Raw genomic sequence first — 20,354 nt, 5'->3', positions numbered from 1 at the left:
ATACAATGTGGTGTGTTTCCACCGAGAGACTTATGAGAACACCCAAGAATTACATATCCAGCCCTGGGAAATCCTTTCACTAATGCCTGCTTTGAAAGTACAGTGTTGTAGTCATGTGTTAAATTTCTGTGCACTTCCATTTGATAAAAAGTCCATGTAATTGCAGGAAAAAACATGAAAATAACTAAGTTCTCCTTGTGTCCCAGCAAAGAAAACACCAAAAGTAAACTGTAAAATGAAAACGTGGAAATTCAGAGCTATTATGTTGTATACATTACTACAAAGAGAATATCATTTGTTGTATATCATTGTTACATCAAAGAGGAAGTTTCACAACTGTAAAAAGTGGATTGTGGCCAACGTGATATCATGCATGGTTTGTGCACAATGTATAATATCTGCGAATGCAATGTGGGTTATTCATTTTTAAAGAAAAAAGAAAAAATAGAGGTATTAATTCTGAATTGAACGTTCATTAAATTAATTTAAGATTTATTTAAGATCGGTTTATTTACTATTATTTATTTTCATTAACATTTTGGATACCTATGACTAGACTTTTGCAAGTCACATTTTTAGTCATACAGTACATAGACAGAGCCAGTAGCTGCTTCTGAATACATTATTTATTAAAAATGGTCTTTTAAAGGCATTAGACATTAAGGTGATATTGGCCCAGTTTTTAAAACTGAACTCTATCACAAACATTAGAACAAAAATATTTTCTTCCCACAAGTAGGATAGATCACATCATACCACTTTCATTTGTTTTTAGTGCCAAAGAAATCTCATCCATGTTTCAATAATAATAATAATAATAATAATAATAATAATAATAATAATAATAATAATAATAATAATCTCTGAAGCTCTATACATTTTATACATTTCTAAAAATATTTTGTTGAATACAGCCTTCATTTCCTTACACCTTGCAACAAGCCCAGCTTCACAGAAACACCCACACATGCTTGTAACAACAAAACACCTATGCACCATGCAATTTACACCAGTTAGTAGTGCTTTTGGAACAGAAACTAGAGAGAACCTTTCACAGAGTTAAAGTGCATTTAGTATTGTTAACATACTGCATCAATATGTTTGCTGCAGGGACTAAAAAAATCTCAAAATAAAAAACTAGGTCTATACTCAAGGTTTGAGTATTCAAACTGGCACTGTTAGGTACAAATATATACACATGTAACATAATAGCATCCTTTTAGTTCAGTCCATCAATATGGAATTCAAAGACAAGTCCCAGGATACAGTTCCCCTGATCCTTCAGTACAGTGCTTCATTATCTAATGACGTCTTAAACCAGTCTTTGCATATTCTTGTCGTTGTCCAAGTCATGAAACTAAAAGTATAATAAAGAAAATCAAGCATTCTTGAAACGAGGCCAGTGTTCAGGTGAGACTAATTTTAGCCAGAAGATGGTAATGCCAATGTTCACACTTAACAGTCCCAGTGTATGTGTATGTGAAAAATGTGTCTTCTGATAAAGGATTTATGGTGAACTTCTTAGATTCTTCTGCTTCTAGTAGCTTATGGTTAGTCAGATTCCTTCTCTCTCTTTTTCCTTCCCTGTCTCTCTTTTACTAAACATTACTAATGCGAACGCTAAGTGGGCTGCTATTCCGTATCCTCCCTCTATCACGCCCCCTCTCCTCCCTGTTATTCTCCTCAAGCCTCATCTTCTCCTGATCCTTTCCTCCTCCTCCATTTTGGCTACTGTCCGAGCCTGGGTTAGAAGGAGAGGTCTGCTTAAAGGATGGAGGGGTCTTGGTCTTGGCCACTTTGTCGAAGAAGGCGAAGTCAGCCACGTATTTCCCTGTTGGGGAGAGCGAGACGACAGGGGGGAACTCGTAGCCCCACAGGATTTCGTCAGGTAAATAGGAGGTTCGCACCTGGCAAGTGGCTGATGTGGGCTCCACTGTGGCACTCATTATTACCAGCAGTTCAAAGTCTGCCATTTCTGGGTCGGACCAGCCTCCACCTGGGGATAGTACAGGGAAAAAGATTTATTATGGTTATTTTTCAGACTTGACTGGTCATCATAGTGAGCTAAGAATTCTTTGTAAATCACCCATTCCGATATTTCTTTACTGCTGGGTCAGTAGTTATTGATACAAGTGTAACACAGTGGGGTTTCCCAGCATTTACCTAATTCAGATAATTATCAAGTCATACTCATGGCATGAGTCAGGTATGTTGGAGAAACTACAAAGCCTTCCTACACAAGTCTCCATACACATATTAGTCCACAAGAATAAGCTGAAAGCACAGTAGAACGCCCACAGGCTTACAGACCCACTCACTCACCCACACTCTGCTCTCATTGGTGGGAAGCTAAACTTCTCCATGAGAAATCACTCCTGGGTAATCCCAACCCACGTAACTGTCAGTCACTGGCAACCAAATTGCACAAGGCACCAACCGGGAAATACGAAACACATTCAAAGAACCACATGCTCAGAGCGAGACTGTTGTTTGTGAAAGATGGCCATTCGTATCACTCAGACCTAGTTCTGCTTTGGAAACACAACACTTTCGTAACAGTTCAAAATAGTAACAAATTACATACTCTAAGTAGCACATCCTTATTCTTTATTTCTCTGACCATACTCCTTCTCTCTCTTCTTCTCAAACACCATATACAGTATGTATATAATTTTTTATTTATAAACATATATATAAATGTACATATAATTTATACTGTATATACATTACACATGACTGTGTAAAAAATTACAGTATCAGTCAAGGTTTACTTTAGTACGTATCCGCATATGTAAATTTCCACCATCTCACAAGCTCTGGTCAGGTTCAAACTTTTTCAGGACTAAAAAGTGGAATTTCATGAATACCACATTTTATGTGTAAATACCCCTGTGAACAGTTTACAAATAAATTCTTTCACGTCCATCTTGATAAATGAGGCAATGATAGAACTAAAACTGTGCTCCACACTTGCTTACACAAACACAATATGGCATTCAGCACAGGAAGAACTGGATCATTTTCTACACATCCTCTGAACAACACATACACACACAGATATAAAATAAAAGTGCTAGGTTACTTACACACAGGCACACACACACACACACACGTCAAGTGGCATTGGCACTTGAGTTCTTATTTCTCTTTCATGTGCAAATGAACACCTTGCAAGTATGTAGGAAAAGAACTTCTGAGAAAGAAAAATGAGAACAAAATTCCACTTTGTCAACATGAAAATGTTTAGCATACGAGTCAGAAGTCGATGAACTCTTTGCAGGTCATATAAAGGTCATTAAACATATATGGTCAATTACTATAAGAGTATGTGGTATAACTGCTGCTACTTCTTATTATATCTCATTGTTTGGCATTCAAACATGTACACAGGTCTTATATTCAGGAACAGGAAGCATTTCAGATACATGCTCAACTGAGTCTAAATGTGTATTAACTGTTGAATTGTTATAGCAGTCCTCTTATTACAACTGACTGAATGTTGTACTATTTAGAAGCCATACAGTAGCTCCACACTCCCAGCTCATTGCCAGATGAATCCAAATTTAACATGGATGGATCTGATAGAAGAGTTTTTGTGTGGAGAAAGCCAGGAGAAGAAGCTAAGTCCACCTTCAATAAGCCTACTATAAAGTTGGCTTTTCTCTTTTTTCCTACAATGATATTTTTGAGCTTCTGCTTATTGACATGGCATTTATTATAAAGAAATTACAAGCCAATGTTTCAAGCAAAACTTTTCTAATGAACTTGGATTTTTCCGCAGAATAATGATTCAGTTTTAAAAGAAAACTTCCCAGAGCTCTGACCTAAACTCTATACATCATTTTTTGGATGCCATGAGGAAGAAAATCGCAGATTGTCTATTTGCGGATTAACTGAAACTTTTGTTGGTTGAAACCTGGAGGAAACTTCCATCACAACTCTGGCTGTTTTGTTGCTCATACTTTCATCAGGAAGTTTGGTAAAACAAAGAATGGGAAACTAAATTACTGCATGTATACGTATAACTATGGTCTTTAATCCAGTATTAAAAATAGTGTCAAAATATATTTTTGTGCTATTTTTATAAATATTTTTATCATGATCTATTTTTAACATTTTAACCTGATGCCTAAACATTTTAACCTAATGCCTAAACATTTTAACCTAATGCCTATTTTCTAAATTCAAGTGTGGCTTAAGTTTCCAAATACTTTTTTGAGGCCATTGTACTGATGGGTGAAGAAATTCTAAATATAACTATAACTAGTTACCATATTGCAATTGTCCTCGGGGAGAACATGCAAACTCCACACACACAAGGTGGAGGCGGGAATCGAACCCCAACCCTGGAGGTGTGAGGCGAACGTGCTAACCACTAAGCCTCCATGCCCCCCGTGTCAGACATGTGTAAAGTTTTTCTACATGATTGCCGTTTGATTCAGTACAAGTATCCCATTGCTTAGAGTCTTACAAATTTATGATACACTTTTAAGGTTTATAATTGATTCACACTCATATTATTTTGTAAAAATTATATGTAAACTGTAGAAAACCTTCACAGAGCTATTATACAGCTAGAAATTCTCTAGTGATAAATACTTAAGACCCGATATGTGACAAAATGGCATACACTGATTTCAAGAAGTTCATTACAGCGTCAACATGCTAAGATGATCCAGTAATGCAAAGTATTGTGCTGTGTTCCACTTACTTCAGGAAAAGCCTCAAAATGTTGAGAATTGAATTGAATTGGGACTATTATCGCGTACAAGCTGTTAAGAATAATCAGATCAACTGAACATTTTGAACAAATTTTTTTTAAGATGCAAAGGGTTTCATTATAGTCACCTCCAGCTACTTACAAAATCATTTTAAATGCATTGCCATGCACCTTCTAGCCGGTCCCATAAATTAACGAATGATTAAGAGAAGGAATGAACGAACGAATGAATCAATCAATCAAACAAACAATTAATAAATCAATCAGTCAGTCAGTCAATATTTTCTGATATAAAGACCATGAATTTGCTGTATTTGCTGCCCTGGCCACCTGAAGTAACTTCTGCTGAGTTCCTTAATGTAGACTACTCAACAATGGATTTAGTATAGCTGTGGTAGCATGCCTTTCCTCAGTGGTGATTACTCTCTGGCCCTATAGAAGACTGTGCTTGAATACGGAGGTAATATCTCTGCATTTCTTCCTCTAACCACAACGTCCATCAGCTTAGAGAGCACTAAGTCATTCCTTGTAAACCTTGTAAAAAGTAACAGGTTCTTCTTCCACCTTCTAAAAGTAGAAAATGTCTGCCTTCTTCTTCTCAGCATGAGTCATGGGTAGCATGAATGGCCTGGAGAAACTAACAGCTACAGTATGCATAGAACTCAAACCTCCAGTACTTTCTGTCACATGCATGAACAGGCAGCAACAAAGCTCACTTTTGCTTTCAACTAGCAGCTAATGGCAGAATTCCCATGCACCAAAAATAGCTGTAAGACCGGTTAGAAGAGTGAATTTCCTTTCAAATAAATACTAATGGAAACACACAAAAAAAAAAAAAAAAAACACAGGGTTTTTTCGTCTATTTGATTTGTGGAGCATGTGTGACAAATGAATTTTACTTCGTTTCAACATTGGGTATGATATGTACAACAACAGCCTTTACACCATAAGGAGAAGGTGAAACACCTTTCGGCAAGGAAAGGTCAAAATGTGTCAATGCTTCAGATTTCAGCAACGTTTAAAAAAATACGCTGCACAGTAATCCATTTCCAGACTGGTTCAGTGGCTTAGGAAGAGATGTGAGGTTTGAAATATGTCTTCTTTAAAAAAAAGAGTAAAACTGGCTAATGTTTTGAGGAGCATATTAATGTTATCAATAAAGATGCTTAAGCAAGGCCCTATGAGATGTTATTTACAGGCAGATTGTGTGTGTTGATTGTAAACAGGTGTGTGAACAGGTTTGTGTAATCAGTCTGGTGACTGCAGGGATTGGTTGATTCGTACGTCTCTCTTCTTTGCTGCATAATAGAACAAGAATCTAAATATATCAACCCACTGTACATGCTTTCTTGTTAAAAATCGGTCAAAAGTTGTTTTTTTCTTCGGGGGAAACCCCTTTAATGGCTCTCCAACAACTTGTTTTCGAAGAAAGAGAAGTCTAGGAACTTCTGACTATGTGCTCTATAATGTACAGTGTGGGTAAATGAAAAAAAAATTGCAATAAATAAGATGAATTCTAAAATTCTGAAAAAGGAATACATTTCTTATTAGTTTTTGCAGCATCAAGATGCACCTGCTGATTTTACGATTGATTTGTGCAGTATTTCCCTTTGTTGCTGCCTTGATAATCCATTAACCAATTTCCTAAACATATTTTAATTACTAAATTTGCTCAATTAGTCAAGTCTTTATTTTGTAAGGTTCTGTTTACCAATTTTACTGACAGCATTAACAGTAAACATTCACCTGAAATATCTGATAAACCAAGTCTTTTTAGCACCCTCTGGTGGACATTTGTAGTCAAAAGAAGCAGCATGTGATAAATGGTGGAGCTCAGATCATTCATTCATTCATTCATTCATTCATTTTCTACCGCTTATCCGAACTACCTCGGGTCACGGGGAGCCTGTGCCAAGCGTCATCGGGCATCAAGGCAGGATACACACTGGACGGAGTGCCAACCCATCGCAGGGCACACACACACTCTCATTCACACACGCACTCACACACTACAGACAATTTTCCAGAGATGCCAATCAACCTACCATGCATGTCTTTGGACCGGGGGAGGAAACCGGAGTACCCGGAGGAAACCCCCGAGGCACGGGGAGAACATGCAAACTCCACACACACAAGGCGGAGGCGGGAATGATTCAATTATAATATATTAATTATTATATTAAAAAATATTTTTTTTACACATTAAATTTAAAGAGCGGTTTTCATATTATTCTATATATGTGGATAATTGCTACAAAAAAAGGTATAGGTAGTGTACATAACATATTTGTATATAAAAAAGTAATAATAATAATTCTTTGTAAATAGAATAATAATCTTTTTCTATAATAAAAAATAAAGTATGCACAGTTTAGTAGCCTTTTCCTCAAGAATAAATATTATTCGTTTGAATCTTTCAAACTTTAAACCTGATTTGTTAATACAGATGGTGTATTTCACCAACATGACTCTCAAAGTCTACAGTAGTCTACAGTAGGAAGTGAGACTGTAATGGCCCAGCTCTGTCGCTGAATCTGTGTGCTCCAGTAACTGGATCTTGTACCTGCATGTCAGCACTACAGACTGAGCTGCTTTGTGTCCCTAATGAGACACTCTTGCTCACATTCCAACCAACAAGAGAAAATACAGAGAGAAGAAGAGAGAAAGATGATTTCATAGAAAGAGGAAGAATGGAAATGAAAGAACAAAACCACAATATCCAAGAGTGCAAGCACACAAGAAGAAATGAGACAGTATTGCATGCAAGCTCCAAAATTCTATCCCCATTATAGAAACCCCATATTCACGTGAACATTGAACAGAACAGATCAAAATGCCCAACTCACTCTAACGTGATAGTAACTCTTGTCTTTTAAATTAAGTTAACAAGGTCACTTTAGGATGGTCACAACCCGAAAATTTTACACAAGGCTCTCCCTCTTTTCTGGACACCCCAGCCAAGACCTTTAGCCTCTGAACTTAAAATGAATTATTGCTTCACATATTATGTTTCATATCCATAATCTGTCCTCAAAAATGTTCCATTCACATTTCAGAAACAAGTTTAGACCAGGCTGAATATGTGCATGCTATCCATGCCCCAAAATGAACAGCATTAATGAATTACTTGCCTTTCAATATATTCTTTCAAAAACTGTCATTTGTTAATATGTAACATATATTAGAAATTTTTAAACCTTATTAATTCAATATTACTTTAGTTTTTATTTTGATATTACTCAAATACTTAATAAAGTACTTTATATGACTTTAAGTTTTAGTTAGCTATTTCTGCAGAATAATCTGTAATTTCATATAATATTAATTCAATTATCAGTATCAATACACTGGGCCTCTGTGCTGATTTTAAATTATGTGAAAAGGAAGATTGGATGTTAATTCATTTTCAGCAGCAAATTTCTTGAAACCATTAGATTGTCTGAAACAATATTATAATGTTCCTCTAAGTGCAACTCCTAAGGAACAGGTGCATTTCGTACATCTTCCAGCAGGCATTCTTTTCCTGCTAGGATTTCAGTTTTGCTCCTCACAGGACCAGCCAAAAGCCTTGAAATGAAGCTCTGGGCATCAGTTTGCTGGTACATTACAATGCTGGCATGATTTTCAGTCTTTTCCACTGCACAGAAGCCAAGCTAGGCCTCCATCTTCATCCCATCCAATAAGCTTCAGGCTTATTATGTTACATCAAACACTGCACATTTGTTAGACATTGCTGACTGTACAGTTGCTGATGTTGTATCGAACTGTATACAGTATGATGATGCCTACATTTTAGTCTAAAACACTAAGATCACACTGCCATATTCATTATTGTATAGTCCTGTGGCATTTGTCAGTTTTCATTTGAATCGTTGAAAAATAAAACAGAAAATTATTCATATATTTGATATGTTTATATTTGCATAGTCTAGACGTTTATTCATAATTTGTTTTTTAAGTTTTAACTCATTAATTTCTTCTTTTATTCAAAAAAGAGAGAATGAAGAGAAATGTAATCTGAGCAAGAGCTATCAGTTGCCGCTCAGCCAAGTCTGAATCATAAAATGTGGAAAGGACGAATTCATGAATTCTCAGAAAGGCTTCTCTCTCTCCACTCCTCTACCCAAACAGTGTAAGAGAGCTTCTCTCACTCTGACCCGTCTCTCCACTCTGTAGTTCACATTTCCCCCAATCATACACCAATCTCTGTTTTCAAAGCAACTCCATACACAGTTCTTTAACAGCAGACTCTACAGGTAGATCCTTTTCAGACACTTAGGATCATTGTGTGTCATGTCAGTCTCAAAAATGCCTTTTTATTTTTCACTTCCTACACTAGGAATAATGTCATCAAAACAAACCAGAAGTCAGAGGACCAGAAATCTATTTTACAAATACTTTTCTAAAATCCACATCTCTTTAATAGCTTAACTTACTATTTAAAAGCTTCTGAAAGTCTCATTTCGATACAGATGTCCTTCTAGAATCCAAATCTCTTGTAGATCCCTTTTCATAAATTAGTTTTTTTTTTAACTCCCTTGCTGATGACAATTCTGTTCTAGAATCAAATTCTTTTCTAGAACTTCTTGTTACATTTCTTCTTTAACTTCCTGATAAGTATTTGCTTAGACATCTCAGTGTTGGTCACTTGCCTGGATCTCTCAACTAAACTTTTCTAAAGCTTTTTTTCCTGAACTTTTTTATCGTTTTATTTTTAATTATACTCTTATAGAACTGTCTTCAAAACATCAGTGAGGTCTGCTCTTACCCTTGGCAGCCAAAGGGCGGAGAGGGCTGTTGTTATCAATGACATGGTAGAAGGTGAGAGGGAGAATGAGGAAAGGGCTGTCAGTAGCGGTGTCCACCTGAAAAGCCACATTCCTCTGGTCCAACCGAACTGTCTCACCCTCTTTTGTCAGAGATGTCTGCAGCAGCTTCCCAGTTACCTGGAATATAATGAATACACTGAATATACATTCAGTAGATCTCTCATCCACATGCAAACACCTATAAATGCTATGAGTTCAAGAAATGTAACAAATCTAGAAACAAATATATAGTTTAATATACCTGTAGGAAACTACATTACATTGACCTGAGCAATTATTTCAGCCAGGAATACATCCAGTCAATCAATGTTCTGATCCACCTAGCTGCATATTTTGGGGAAGTGACAAGAAACAAAAGAAACCCACATCCACCCAGGGAGAACATGAGGAACACCACATAGTCAGTAACTCAAGCTCAGGATAGAATCTCTTGAGTTGTAAGACAGCATTGCATCACCAAGCCAATATCATGTTTTAGGTCTAGTACGGTACCCGCTTTGACTATAGAGCCACATACCTGGCATCCCAACAGCAGGCTCTTTCTCATGTTGGCTACACGGATCATAAGACATGGTTGGCCCTCATGATTGGCCACAACTGCGTGCTGACTGAACTTCACTGTTTCACCACGCTTTTTTGGCCGAGCAACCTATACAGAGAACAATACAGTTACTATGCCTTACACCTACAACTGTATATATACATAATACTACTGAATAAATCATGAACATAGATCGTATCATACATGCAGCAGACATACTAAATGTGCAGCACAATAAAGACTTACTAAAGATTTGTCTTAGCTATTATAATTGCAATTGATTTTGGTTTACCTTGGCAAGAAAAGTCCCTGTGATGAAGATCTCCATCACCATTGTAATAACTAGCTGCACTATGAGAAGAATGATGGCGACTGGACATTCCTCTGTGATACACCGGAAACCGTAGCCAATTGTAGTCTGTGATTCCAGAGAGAAGAGGAATGCTCCTGTCAGTGTCTGGACCTGCATCACACAGGGGGTGTGGTTGGATGGAGGGTCAAACTCTGTAAAGAAATACAAATCTTATATAACATGATTCCTATAAAAATATCCCTTTCTTACAGAATATTGTCTACTGTTTATAAATACTGTTTATGGCCAGTATTTAGCAATATACAATATCCACTAAATATGTACAAGACACATACTTCAAGACAAAATTTCCACTAAACATCTTATTAAGATTCTCTGAAGTTCTCTAAAGACCTCCTGTCTACTCACCCAGCAGGTCTCCGTGCACCAGTGCCACAAGATACCACAGCACACCAAAAGCAAACCAGGTCCCTGCAAACGTGGCCGAGAATAGGAAAAGCTTGTAGCGCCACTGCATGTCCAGAAAGGTCGTCCAGAGGTCACGAAGGTAGAGAGCTCCACGACCACTGACATGCTCAATGCGCACATTGCTTCGCCCATCCTTAGATAAGACACGCCGTCGCCTCCTCAATGCTGCAGCGCCTCCTGCAACACCTCCACCCAGCAGCGGCTTCAGGACATCTGTCTGAGTCTGAGAATGGCAGACTTTCTGAGGGGAAGGACTACGAGAGGAGGGAGGAGTGGACGAAGTCATACCTGAAGAGAGCGGGAGACGGTGAAGCATATACAATTTGCATAACACCAGGAAACATTCATAGAATTTAAATGAGAGCAGTTAGAATTTGGGCCAAATTTGTGCCACCTATTTTAAAACGATATTGCCGGATTATACTACAGGTCTGATTACACTCAGCTCTACTAGCCCTTCCATCCAGGTAATGCCACGGTCTAAGCATCTTTATTTACAGGCATTAGAGCCTGAATGAAGAATAAATGCATTTAACCTAATCATTTAAAGACAGAGCTCCTGTCATTGCAGCAAGCCCTTCGGTCCAACACAACATCAACATCAACATCAATGCTATTTACATTTACCATCAGGCATCTTTGGTCTAAAGGTTGAAAATTGAATTTGGGCACAGAAGCCTTTATTATTGCCACATATACATTAAAGCACAGTGGAATTATTTTTTTCGATATCCCAAATGAGGAGGTTCGGGTTGGAGTGCAGGGGCAGCTATGATACAGCACCCCAGTGCAGGGAGGGTTGATTAAGGGCCTTGATCAATTGCCCAACAGTGGCAGCTTGAACCCTGACCATCCGATCAACAACCCAGAGCCTTAACCACTTGAGCCACCACTGCTCCCAAACTGCCAGTTTATCTCCTCATACTGCTATCTTGTTCTTTACATATGTTCCTAGTGTTTATCATGATTTTTATTCAGTATTTTATTTCAATATTCATGAATCACATCAGCACAGCCCCTGTGTCTCTGGTGCAGTCTTGAGCTTTACTATTTACATTTTCTTCCCATGTCTGAGAGGATTTCCTCCAGCTTCTCCAGTTACCTCCCACTTCCAAAAACATGACAGAGGTGTATTGCCCCTGTGTGGGAATGTGTGATGTGTGTCGACTGGTGTCCAATCTAGTGAGTATTCCCAACCCACAGCCAGTGTTCACCACAAAGCCAATTTAAAATAGTTAATTAACATTAATTTTGACACAAATAATTTAGATCAACTGACTGCTTTAAACTGCCTCTTCAACTAGAACTGCAACTGCCAAATGAATAAATGAAAATGGAAAGATATACAAAATGTAAGAAATTTTAGGAACAGCATCTTTTTTTCTACATTCATTAGCCAGCTTATTAAGTCGACTTATCAGGTCACTTTAAAGATATACACTTATTGATTCATCTTACCAAATATCTTTTGCTTTGAACAGTGCATCGGCATCTATCTGCTCCCTCCGTTAATTGAAAGGGACCATTGGCTGGTAAATTATTCTCAGCACAGCAGTGAAACTCAAATGGTGGTGCGCGGTACAAGTGTTACTGAGCTTCATTTATCAGTATCAGTTTCTGAACACAGCCCAGCTGTTGGCTTGACATTTTTGGCTAGTGAACTATTTCTTTAATATGACTTTGCAGTGTTTAAAATGTACCTCATACACTTTTTCCAGTACATCACACATTACTACAATTGCACATTGTAGTATTCCTTGTGTTCTGTGCTTACAATCATCTACCACTTAGTTGTGGGTCTGTGGAAGATAACTTAAAGGGGGGAACAAACTCTGCATAAAATTAAAAAGAGTAACTACATCTAATATGCCCTGCGATGGGTTGGCACTCCATCCAGGGTGTATCCTGCCTTGATGCCCAAAGACGCCTGAGATAGGCACACCGAGGTAGTTCGGATAAGCGGTAGAAAATGAATGAATTAATGAACTGCATCTAATAATCACAATATGTCATGAATTCCACATTCACATTATGGCTTCTGGTCTCAGTCATTTCCTCTTGGTATGTTTTAGTCCTGTCTCTTTCCATGTCCTATCAATGGCTTGCTATATAACTGTATAAACCTGTTTAAAACTGTATAAACCTAAAAGTTCTAGTTTTTGTTTTTGTATTTGTATTTGTTTATTTCTACCTGGTTGTGTCCTGGTTTTTAAGTCGGAGCCGTAGTCTTTGTATTCCTTATTTCCTGGTCTTAGCTATTTGCTCATTTTGATTAGGGATTATCCATTATTGTGGATAGCATAAGAATTCCAATTCCTCATACTTGTCAGAAATTGTGCAATTGTAAACAAATAAATTACCTTGAATTCTCTATGAATACTCTTTTTTTGATGCAAAAAAAAAAAAAAAAACAGAAAACAAGTATATGACCTGGAAACCACTAACGGCACTATAAGAACTCCATCACCTCAGCAGCATTACAACCAGCAGAGCCAATATGATAGCATCTGGGACAATGTGGCGCCCACAGCATGACCCTGAAAATGTAGTCAGTCCCTTACCACCAAAGAACTACACTTTTAGTACTCTTAGTAGAACGTTTAAAGGCACTCAACCAGTGTCATAATAGGCTGTCTGGAGAATGTAGTGCTGATGCTATCTAGGACAAAGAAGGGTAGTTTTTCCTCTTGTGTAATGCAGGGAAACATGGGTACACTTGGACCCAGGGGTGCTGCTGTTGTCTGTAAAGTTCCATTCAGATGCCCAGCTGCTCTGGCACATGAAGCAGGCCTCATTGAGACAATCCTCTCTCGGCTGGCCTCTTGCTTTTCCTGCTCCTTTATACCGCAGGCTCGCTCAAATGCTCGGGGGGAGCAGAGACAAGGGTGGCTTATTCAGTGTATAAGCACACGAAGAAAGGGAGAAAGAGAGAGAGTTTAAAGAAGAGATTTATGGACAGGAGTATCTGTAATGAAACTCAAACAAACCGGAGCATTGTTCTGTTGGTACAGTCTTTAAGAATCTTTATGCTATTAACCATGCACCTTATTTTGTTTATTCCACATTCCAAGCTGTCCCTCATCTTTATTGTAATCAAAAAATACACTACACTTTCTCCCACCTGCTTTGACCAACGTTTACCAATTCTACCAGAATGACGGTAAAAGCACTTCATTTATAATCTGTACCATTTTATAGCAATGATGCAACAATTAAAAACATTCTAACAGTCTTTGTAGAATCATATCCATCATGAGAAAAGGCTAATCATGACATCACACTTAGGCCAGATGTAGGAGTACGCTAGTCCAAGCTGAATGAGGCCTCACTTGAAAAGCAGCTTTTTGTTTCCTCCACCTCCCTTCTACTGTCTGTATCAATAAAAGGAATCTCCTTCTGTTAGTGTGGATGGTCCCACATGGATACCCCTGCAGTGGATAATCTCACCTGGATACTGTAGTTTTTCAACAAAGAACTGCATTTCTTCCAAGCAGGAAGAGGGTTCCAAATGAAACTCATTTTGGAAGCCAAAAAGCCTTAAGTACTAAAAGTATCCTAGATGAAATCTTTTACTAAGAGAACAAACCTCTTTTCCAAACCTCTTTCGCCAAATGAAAATACCTTGTGGACGTAGGATCGTTAAACATTTATGGGTTTAAAATGCTAGTATTCTTGGGTATACACACAAAAATCTTTCAATATTTGTGGATAATTTTATATTTATTAGGATGTGATACAATTTCCATTTCAATCTCTTCTATTTTATGCCGCATGATGTTCCAGAAACATCCCAGGTCTGAGTGCTAGAACATTGGACATGGTTTTTCTTGACTCCTAAAGTTTGCAGAGCCTCATTTTGGATTTTGAGTATGTGAAGGTTTTTTCTGAGACCTACTGTATGTATCTATTTTTATTCATTCACTGATTTAGATTTTTACACCGCTACTATAAATGAAGAATACCATAATTTCTACTCTTATCTGAACAAAGATCTCTGTCAGGCTTCCCTTTTTTTCTCATTTTCCCTCATTCATACCCATTCGCCCACCATCCTCCCTGTCACTGCAGTTCCATTACACTCTGATCCTGAACACCATCACTGCGTGTCTCTCTCTATCCCTTGCTCTCTCAGTGCTGAACTCACACTGGGGATATGAATAGGTATCTGTCTGCCCTCTGTGCTCTGAATACTAACACTGGGTAAAGATGGAGGGGGCTGGCTCTCAGAAAGCCACGTGTGATAGTCTGAATGTACACACAGTTGACCTCTGAACTCCAGCAAGTACACACTCACACACTCAAACACACAGTTACTGTACTCAAACTCATATGCACAGTGTGCACTGAGGCACACACAGAGACTTAGCCTCATGTGTTCAGATATAGTCATGGTGAGAGTCAAAAGCAAGAAGTTAAAGATGGTATGCTGAAGGAATTTGTATCATCTGCTTTAATTGTAAACTTGTTCAAAGTCTCTCATTTCTCACCCTTTGTCTTACTTTCTCTCCTCTGTTAAAGCCTTGCACCATCCCTCGCTTTCTGTCCTGTATGCACAAAAATCCTTTGTTTGGAGAGGAGATGAAAGGGACAAAAGCCACTATTGAAAAATGCAACACTCTGTGTGTGTGTGTGTGTGTGTGTGTGTGTGTGTGTGTGTGTGTGTGTGTGTGTGTGTGTGGAAAGAGAGACAGACAGAATTTGTGCAGTTTGTTAGAGAAGGAGAAGAAAAAGTAGAAAGGATATGAAGTGATGAATTGATTAGCAAACAGATTCATCAGTATTCCTCAGTTGTACATTCCAGCATTCTCCCTCTCTGACCCCAACCAAATAAACACCACACAACCTCGTCACAGCTTCCATTCGACCTCCACGCTGTCTTTTGACGACCTTCTCTTTCCTTCATCTTACTTACACAAACCCCACACAGGGATCCTGACAGAAGCTCATAAAATATTCAGTGACCAATGACTATGCAGCGTCTACTTTACACTTGTATATTTCTCAATGAGAAAACATAAATACAGTGTATAGCTCAATTTCTCCTTTTTTGTTAATAAGTGGCTTACAGTGAATCATTGCTTTTACAACAGCACCACTAATGGCCAAAAGCAAAAATAACACTAAATGGTATTTAGTAGAGTCTTGGGCTGATTTTTGTCTAGCCAAGACTATAGAGTCATGCATCGTATCAATGACAGTCACGTCAGGTAACTACATTAATTGAAATGCCCCATAGATTTTGTATGCTTTAGAGCTTATTTATTTAATCCCTCTTTGCTGACAGATCCAAATCACTGTCCTAAGCAGTGAACAGAGAGACCATATAAAATGAAACCATAAGTGTAATAAACATGAATGACCAAGATTACTTTCTAATCTCAGATTTTTTTTAGGATGTTCTTTAAGTTGTGTATGATTTGAATGAAAGAGCTGGCAAAGGCTTCACTTGACTTTAAAGAAAAGAAAAAATAAATAGAGATAACTAATGGTGCTGCATATCTGTCTTTCTACAGAACTTATCTACAGATCTTATTTACAGAGTTACTGATAGGTAGTTGAATTTATTGCAGCCCATCCCTTCAATATCTTGACCAGCCATCACTGTTGATGTGCATCCCTTCCAAAGATTATAAAGAACTTTTTATATAAAATTTTAATGTCAATTGATCAACAATTTCACTAAACAAGTTTAGCTAAGATTTGTTAGCAGTTCCTCCCACACACACACACAGATAGAGAGAGAGAGAGAGAGCAGCTCGTTTTGCAAAGACCCCAATACCATTGGTCAATCAACATGCTGATTAAAAGTTTAAAATTTTGGACTCCAATAGAATTCTAAGTTAAAGAATAAAAAAACCTCTTACCATAAATAGGTTCCAGGTAAGTATCCATAAAGAGACAAATATGAAATAAAAACACTGCTTAAAATTCTTAGTAGCACTTACACATAACAATCAGAATATTGCCAATTATTAATATTAGAAAGTGTAATACACTACATTTAGTTAAACACACATTCTTTATTTGAAAATTCTATTTTGTTTAGTTTCATTTTTTTGTCCATGACACATCTATGCTAACTGTATCTGTATATAATGTCAACATAAAGTATGTGTTAATGATAATTGTTCAGCAACTACATGAAATGGTATGTAGTTATGAGAGAGGAATAAGTGTGTGCAATCGCCGATGGTTCCTAGGACTTTAGGTAGTAAAATAAAAAATCTACAGCTAATGCTCTGATCTCCTTCTGTGGAAATTGGATCTGTGAAAATGCCAGTAGAGAAAAACGCTTGATTTTTTAAGGAGTTAAAATGCTGAGCACTTCTCAGTGCATCTCATTAAATGGTGACAATGGTGCATTATGGGTTTTTTCTAGCAATTTTAACATAGAGACTCTTTGTAAAGAAATCATCCTAGGATTATCAAATTTTACATGTTTTGGAGTCACAATGCTAACCTGAATTACAAGCTAATGAAGTTTATGACCACCGGTTAGCGTTACACAAATGTAGTTTGCATGATACTAAATCCTGCCTCTAATTAATCAGCCAAAGTACAGATTCATTTTAAGCAAAGAGTGTGCCTCTGAAAAGTCATTGTTATTAATAACCAAAATTATTATTAATAACGACTGTAGACATAGACTTATCATTTTCTAAATTTAAGTTATGTTTTAGAGCAGTATTTCCCAAGGTGGGGAGCAGGGCCTATGATAATTTTTATTATTTATTCAATAATCATGCTAGAAATCACAACACACTATACTGTAGCTATTAGTGTGTTAGATCAGTCATTTGGGATAAATCCAAAATATAATCAATCAAAAACATGTCACCTATATATAAATAATGTCAGCTTGTACCTATATGCCTTTCGCTGGTGGAAGGCTCAGTAATATAAAGCTCTATACTGTATTATACTGTACACATTTATCTAATGTTCGTGTAATAAAACCTAATTAAATGTATTATTGTAATTTATTTATTTATTTACTTATATCATTTAAAGGGGCCTTAGAATGCATAAACACTTAAAAAACCTGTGTTATGTTATTAAATCCATTTATCACCAATGTCTCATTCATTCTTTTTCAGTAGCAACTTTATGGCATTCAGGCTCTGGAGCCAATCTGGGTAACACTGGACACATCAGGGGGGAACCATGCAGACAGGCATTTACACACTCATTCACATCTGTATGGGGCAAATCATCATAACCAATCTATGCACCTGCAGGTTTTGGGACAGTGAAAAGAAAGCAGAAAGCCCAGAGGAAACTGACATGAACACTTCACACAAACAGTAACCCAAATTCCAGATCAAAACATCTCACCATGTGTTTGCAGTTGTAATCATTGTGTTTTTGTGAGTTTTGATTCATTATTAAAAATTACACACCTTCAATCCATGAACATAAAAAACGCAGCAGACTCACCACACATATGGTGCTATTATTTTTCACTTACCTTATGATTTAAGACTTAATGGCAGATTTGTGAAGACGTAAATTGTTTTGTTTGTTTGTTTGTTTGTTTCTACTTCGGTTTGTCAGGGTGAAGAAACATCCAAGCGCAGTTGGAGGCCGAGAAGAGATGACAGAGACGACATGTCCACACACGCTGCAAAATCGCCACTTTATGACAATATTAACGCTTCCACTTCAGAATTTGTTATCTTGCATCGTAAATGAGGAATCTCACAATCGTACAGAAGGACTTTAACAACTGAAAGTTTCAAAGTTTGCAGAAGTTTGGCTAGTGGATGGAGACAGAGCCGTGTGTCAGCCTGTGGCGCTGCTGGTTAGATGCTGATACGGATTTATTACGCACCGACTCTCTCTCTCTCTCTCTCACACACACACACACACACACACACACACACACACTCTCTCTCTCTCTCTCTCTCTCTCTCTCACACACACACACACACACACTCTCTCTCTCTCTCTCTCTCTCTCTCTCTCACAGGTGGTTAAACTTCTCGGGACGTTTTGTTTCCGGTCCAAACAAACTGTTTCAAATTGTAGATGGAAATCCGTCCAGTTTTCTCGTCTCAGCACCTTTTCTACTCATTAATCCTTCTGTTCCGCGCTCCTCCGCCATCTCTCTCTCTCTCTCTCTCTCTCTCTCTCTCTCTCTCTCTCCCACTGGTTTCTCTGAATGGAGCTGTTGTACTTCACTTGTTGTAGGTCCTTGAATATTCAGCCTCCGTATACTTTTCATGTAAATTTACATAAGATGAAATGCGACTCTGTAAATCAACATTATGTGTGTGTACTGTATTAATAGTGAATAGCGATACTGAACCAACCAGAGATTGTCTTTGAGAACAGAGTTTATATAAAATAAGAAAAGAAAAAAAAAAACAGGAATTTAAGTTAGTATATATTTATTTTATGTTTATGTTTAATTTATTTAATGTAAATAAATTAATTAAGTTAAATAATTATGTTTATTTTAATAATCTCAAGTCTCACGTTTAAGATAAGATTATTTGAAGATTATCTATAAGATTATCCTGAATTGTTTTTTTATATATCAATGAATTGAAAGTGAATGCTAACTAAAATTTGTATCATGTTCCAAATACTAATACTGTAATTACTATTCAATTCAATTCAAATTTATTTGTATAGCACGTCTTACAATTGACATTGTCTCAAAGCAGCTTTATAGAACATAAACATAGAACAAAGGGTTAATATAAAGAATAATATAAAGATTAATATTAGATATATTTAAGTGTGTTTGTATTTATCATTAATGAACAAGCCTGAGGTGACTGAGGTGACTGTGAGGAGGAAAAACTCCCTTAGATGGTAAAGGAAGAAACCTTGAGAGGAACCAGACTCAAAGGGGAACCTCCTTCTCATATGGGTGACACTGGAGGGTGTGATTATAAATATACAGTCTGATAAATGTTGTATTGATGAGGAGGTTGTTGTCCTTAAAGACTAAATGGATTTGGCATCTCCTCTTAGTATAGAGTCTAACTGGAGCTGGTAGATCTCTGGTTAGGATCCTCACAGTGTCGGCCTTATCTCAGTGGAGGTCCAAAATCTTCATGATACAGAAGACAATTTCTGAATGAGGATGAGGTTCACTTCTGAGTCTGGTTCCTCTCAAGGTTTCTTTCTCATATCATCTCAGGGAGTTTTTCCTCACCACTGTCACCTCAGGGTTGATCATTAGGGATATAAGTTAGAGATAAACAGTCACTTAATTTCAAACTTTACAAATTTTATTCAATTTCTATGCTTCTGTAAAGCTGCTTTGGACAACGTCAGTTGTTAAAAGCGATATACTAATAAACTGAACTGCTTTTCCATTCACTGTTGGCCTGAAGCTTTTAGCTGTCTAGCAAGAAGTCAGTCCAGAGCCTTAAATCTGAGTAACTGCATCCTTAGTAACTACCTGGTCAGGGCTGCAGTGCTTTATACTACACTGCTAATTTTGTTAGTAACTCTCACAGGCAGGTACAA

General features: G+C 37.4%; 1 protein-coding gene across 1 annotated transcript; it reads right to left on the bottom strand.

Annotated features, from left to right (window-relative positions):
- Positions 1 to 608: 608 nt before the first annotated feature.
- On the bottom strand, positions 609 to 18,478 carry kcnj10a (potassium inwardly rectifying channel subfamily J member 10a). The gene is made up of 6 exons (XM_060875036.1): positions 18,340 to 18,478; positions 10,812 to 11,159; positions 10,383 to 10,594; positions 10,067 to 10,198; positions 9,489 to 9,666; positions 609 to 1,996 (listed from the first exon to the last, which is right to left on the bottom strand). The coding sequence occupies exons 2-6, from the start codon at positions 11,155 to 11,157 to the stop codon at positions 1,599 to 1,601; spliced, it is 1,266 nt and encodes a 421-aa protein (XP_060731019.1). The 5' UTR covers positions 11,158 to 11,159; positions 18,340 to 18,478; the 3' UTR covers positions 609 to 1,598.
- Between the last annotated feature and the right edge of the window lie 1,876 nt (positions 18,479 to 20,354).

The sequence above is a fragment of the Tachysurus vachellii genome, chromosome 7, assembly GCF_030014155.1.
Source record: "Tachysurus vachellii isolate PV-2020 chromosome 7, HZAU_Pvac_v1, whole genome shotgun sequence".
Classification (NCBI taxonomy): Eukaryota; Metazoa; Chordata; class Actinopteri; order Siluriformes; family Bagridae; genus Tachysurus; species Tachysurus vachellii.
This window is presented reverse-complemented; position numbering and strand designations above follow the sequence as displayed.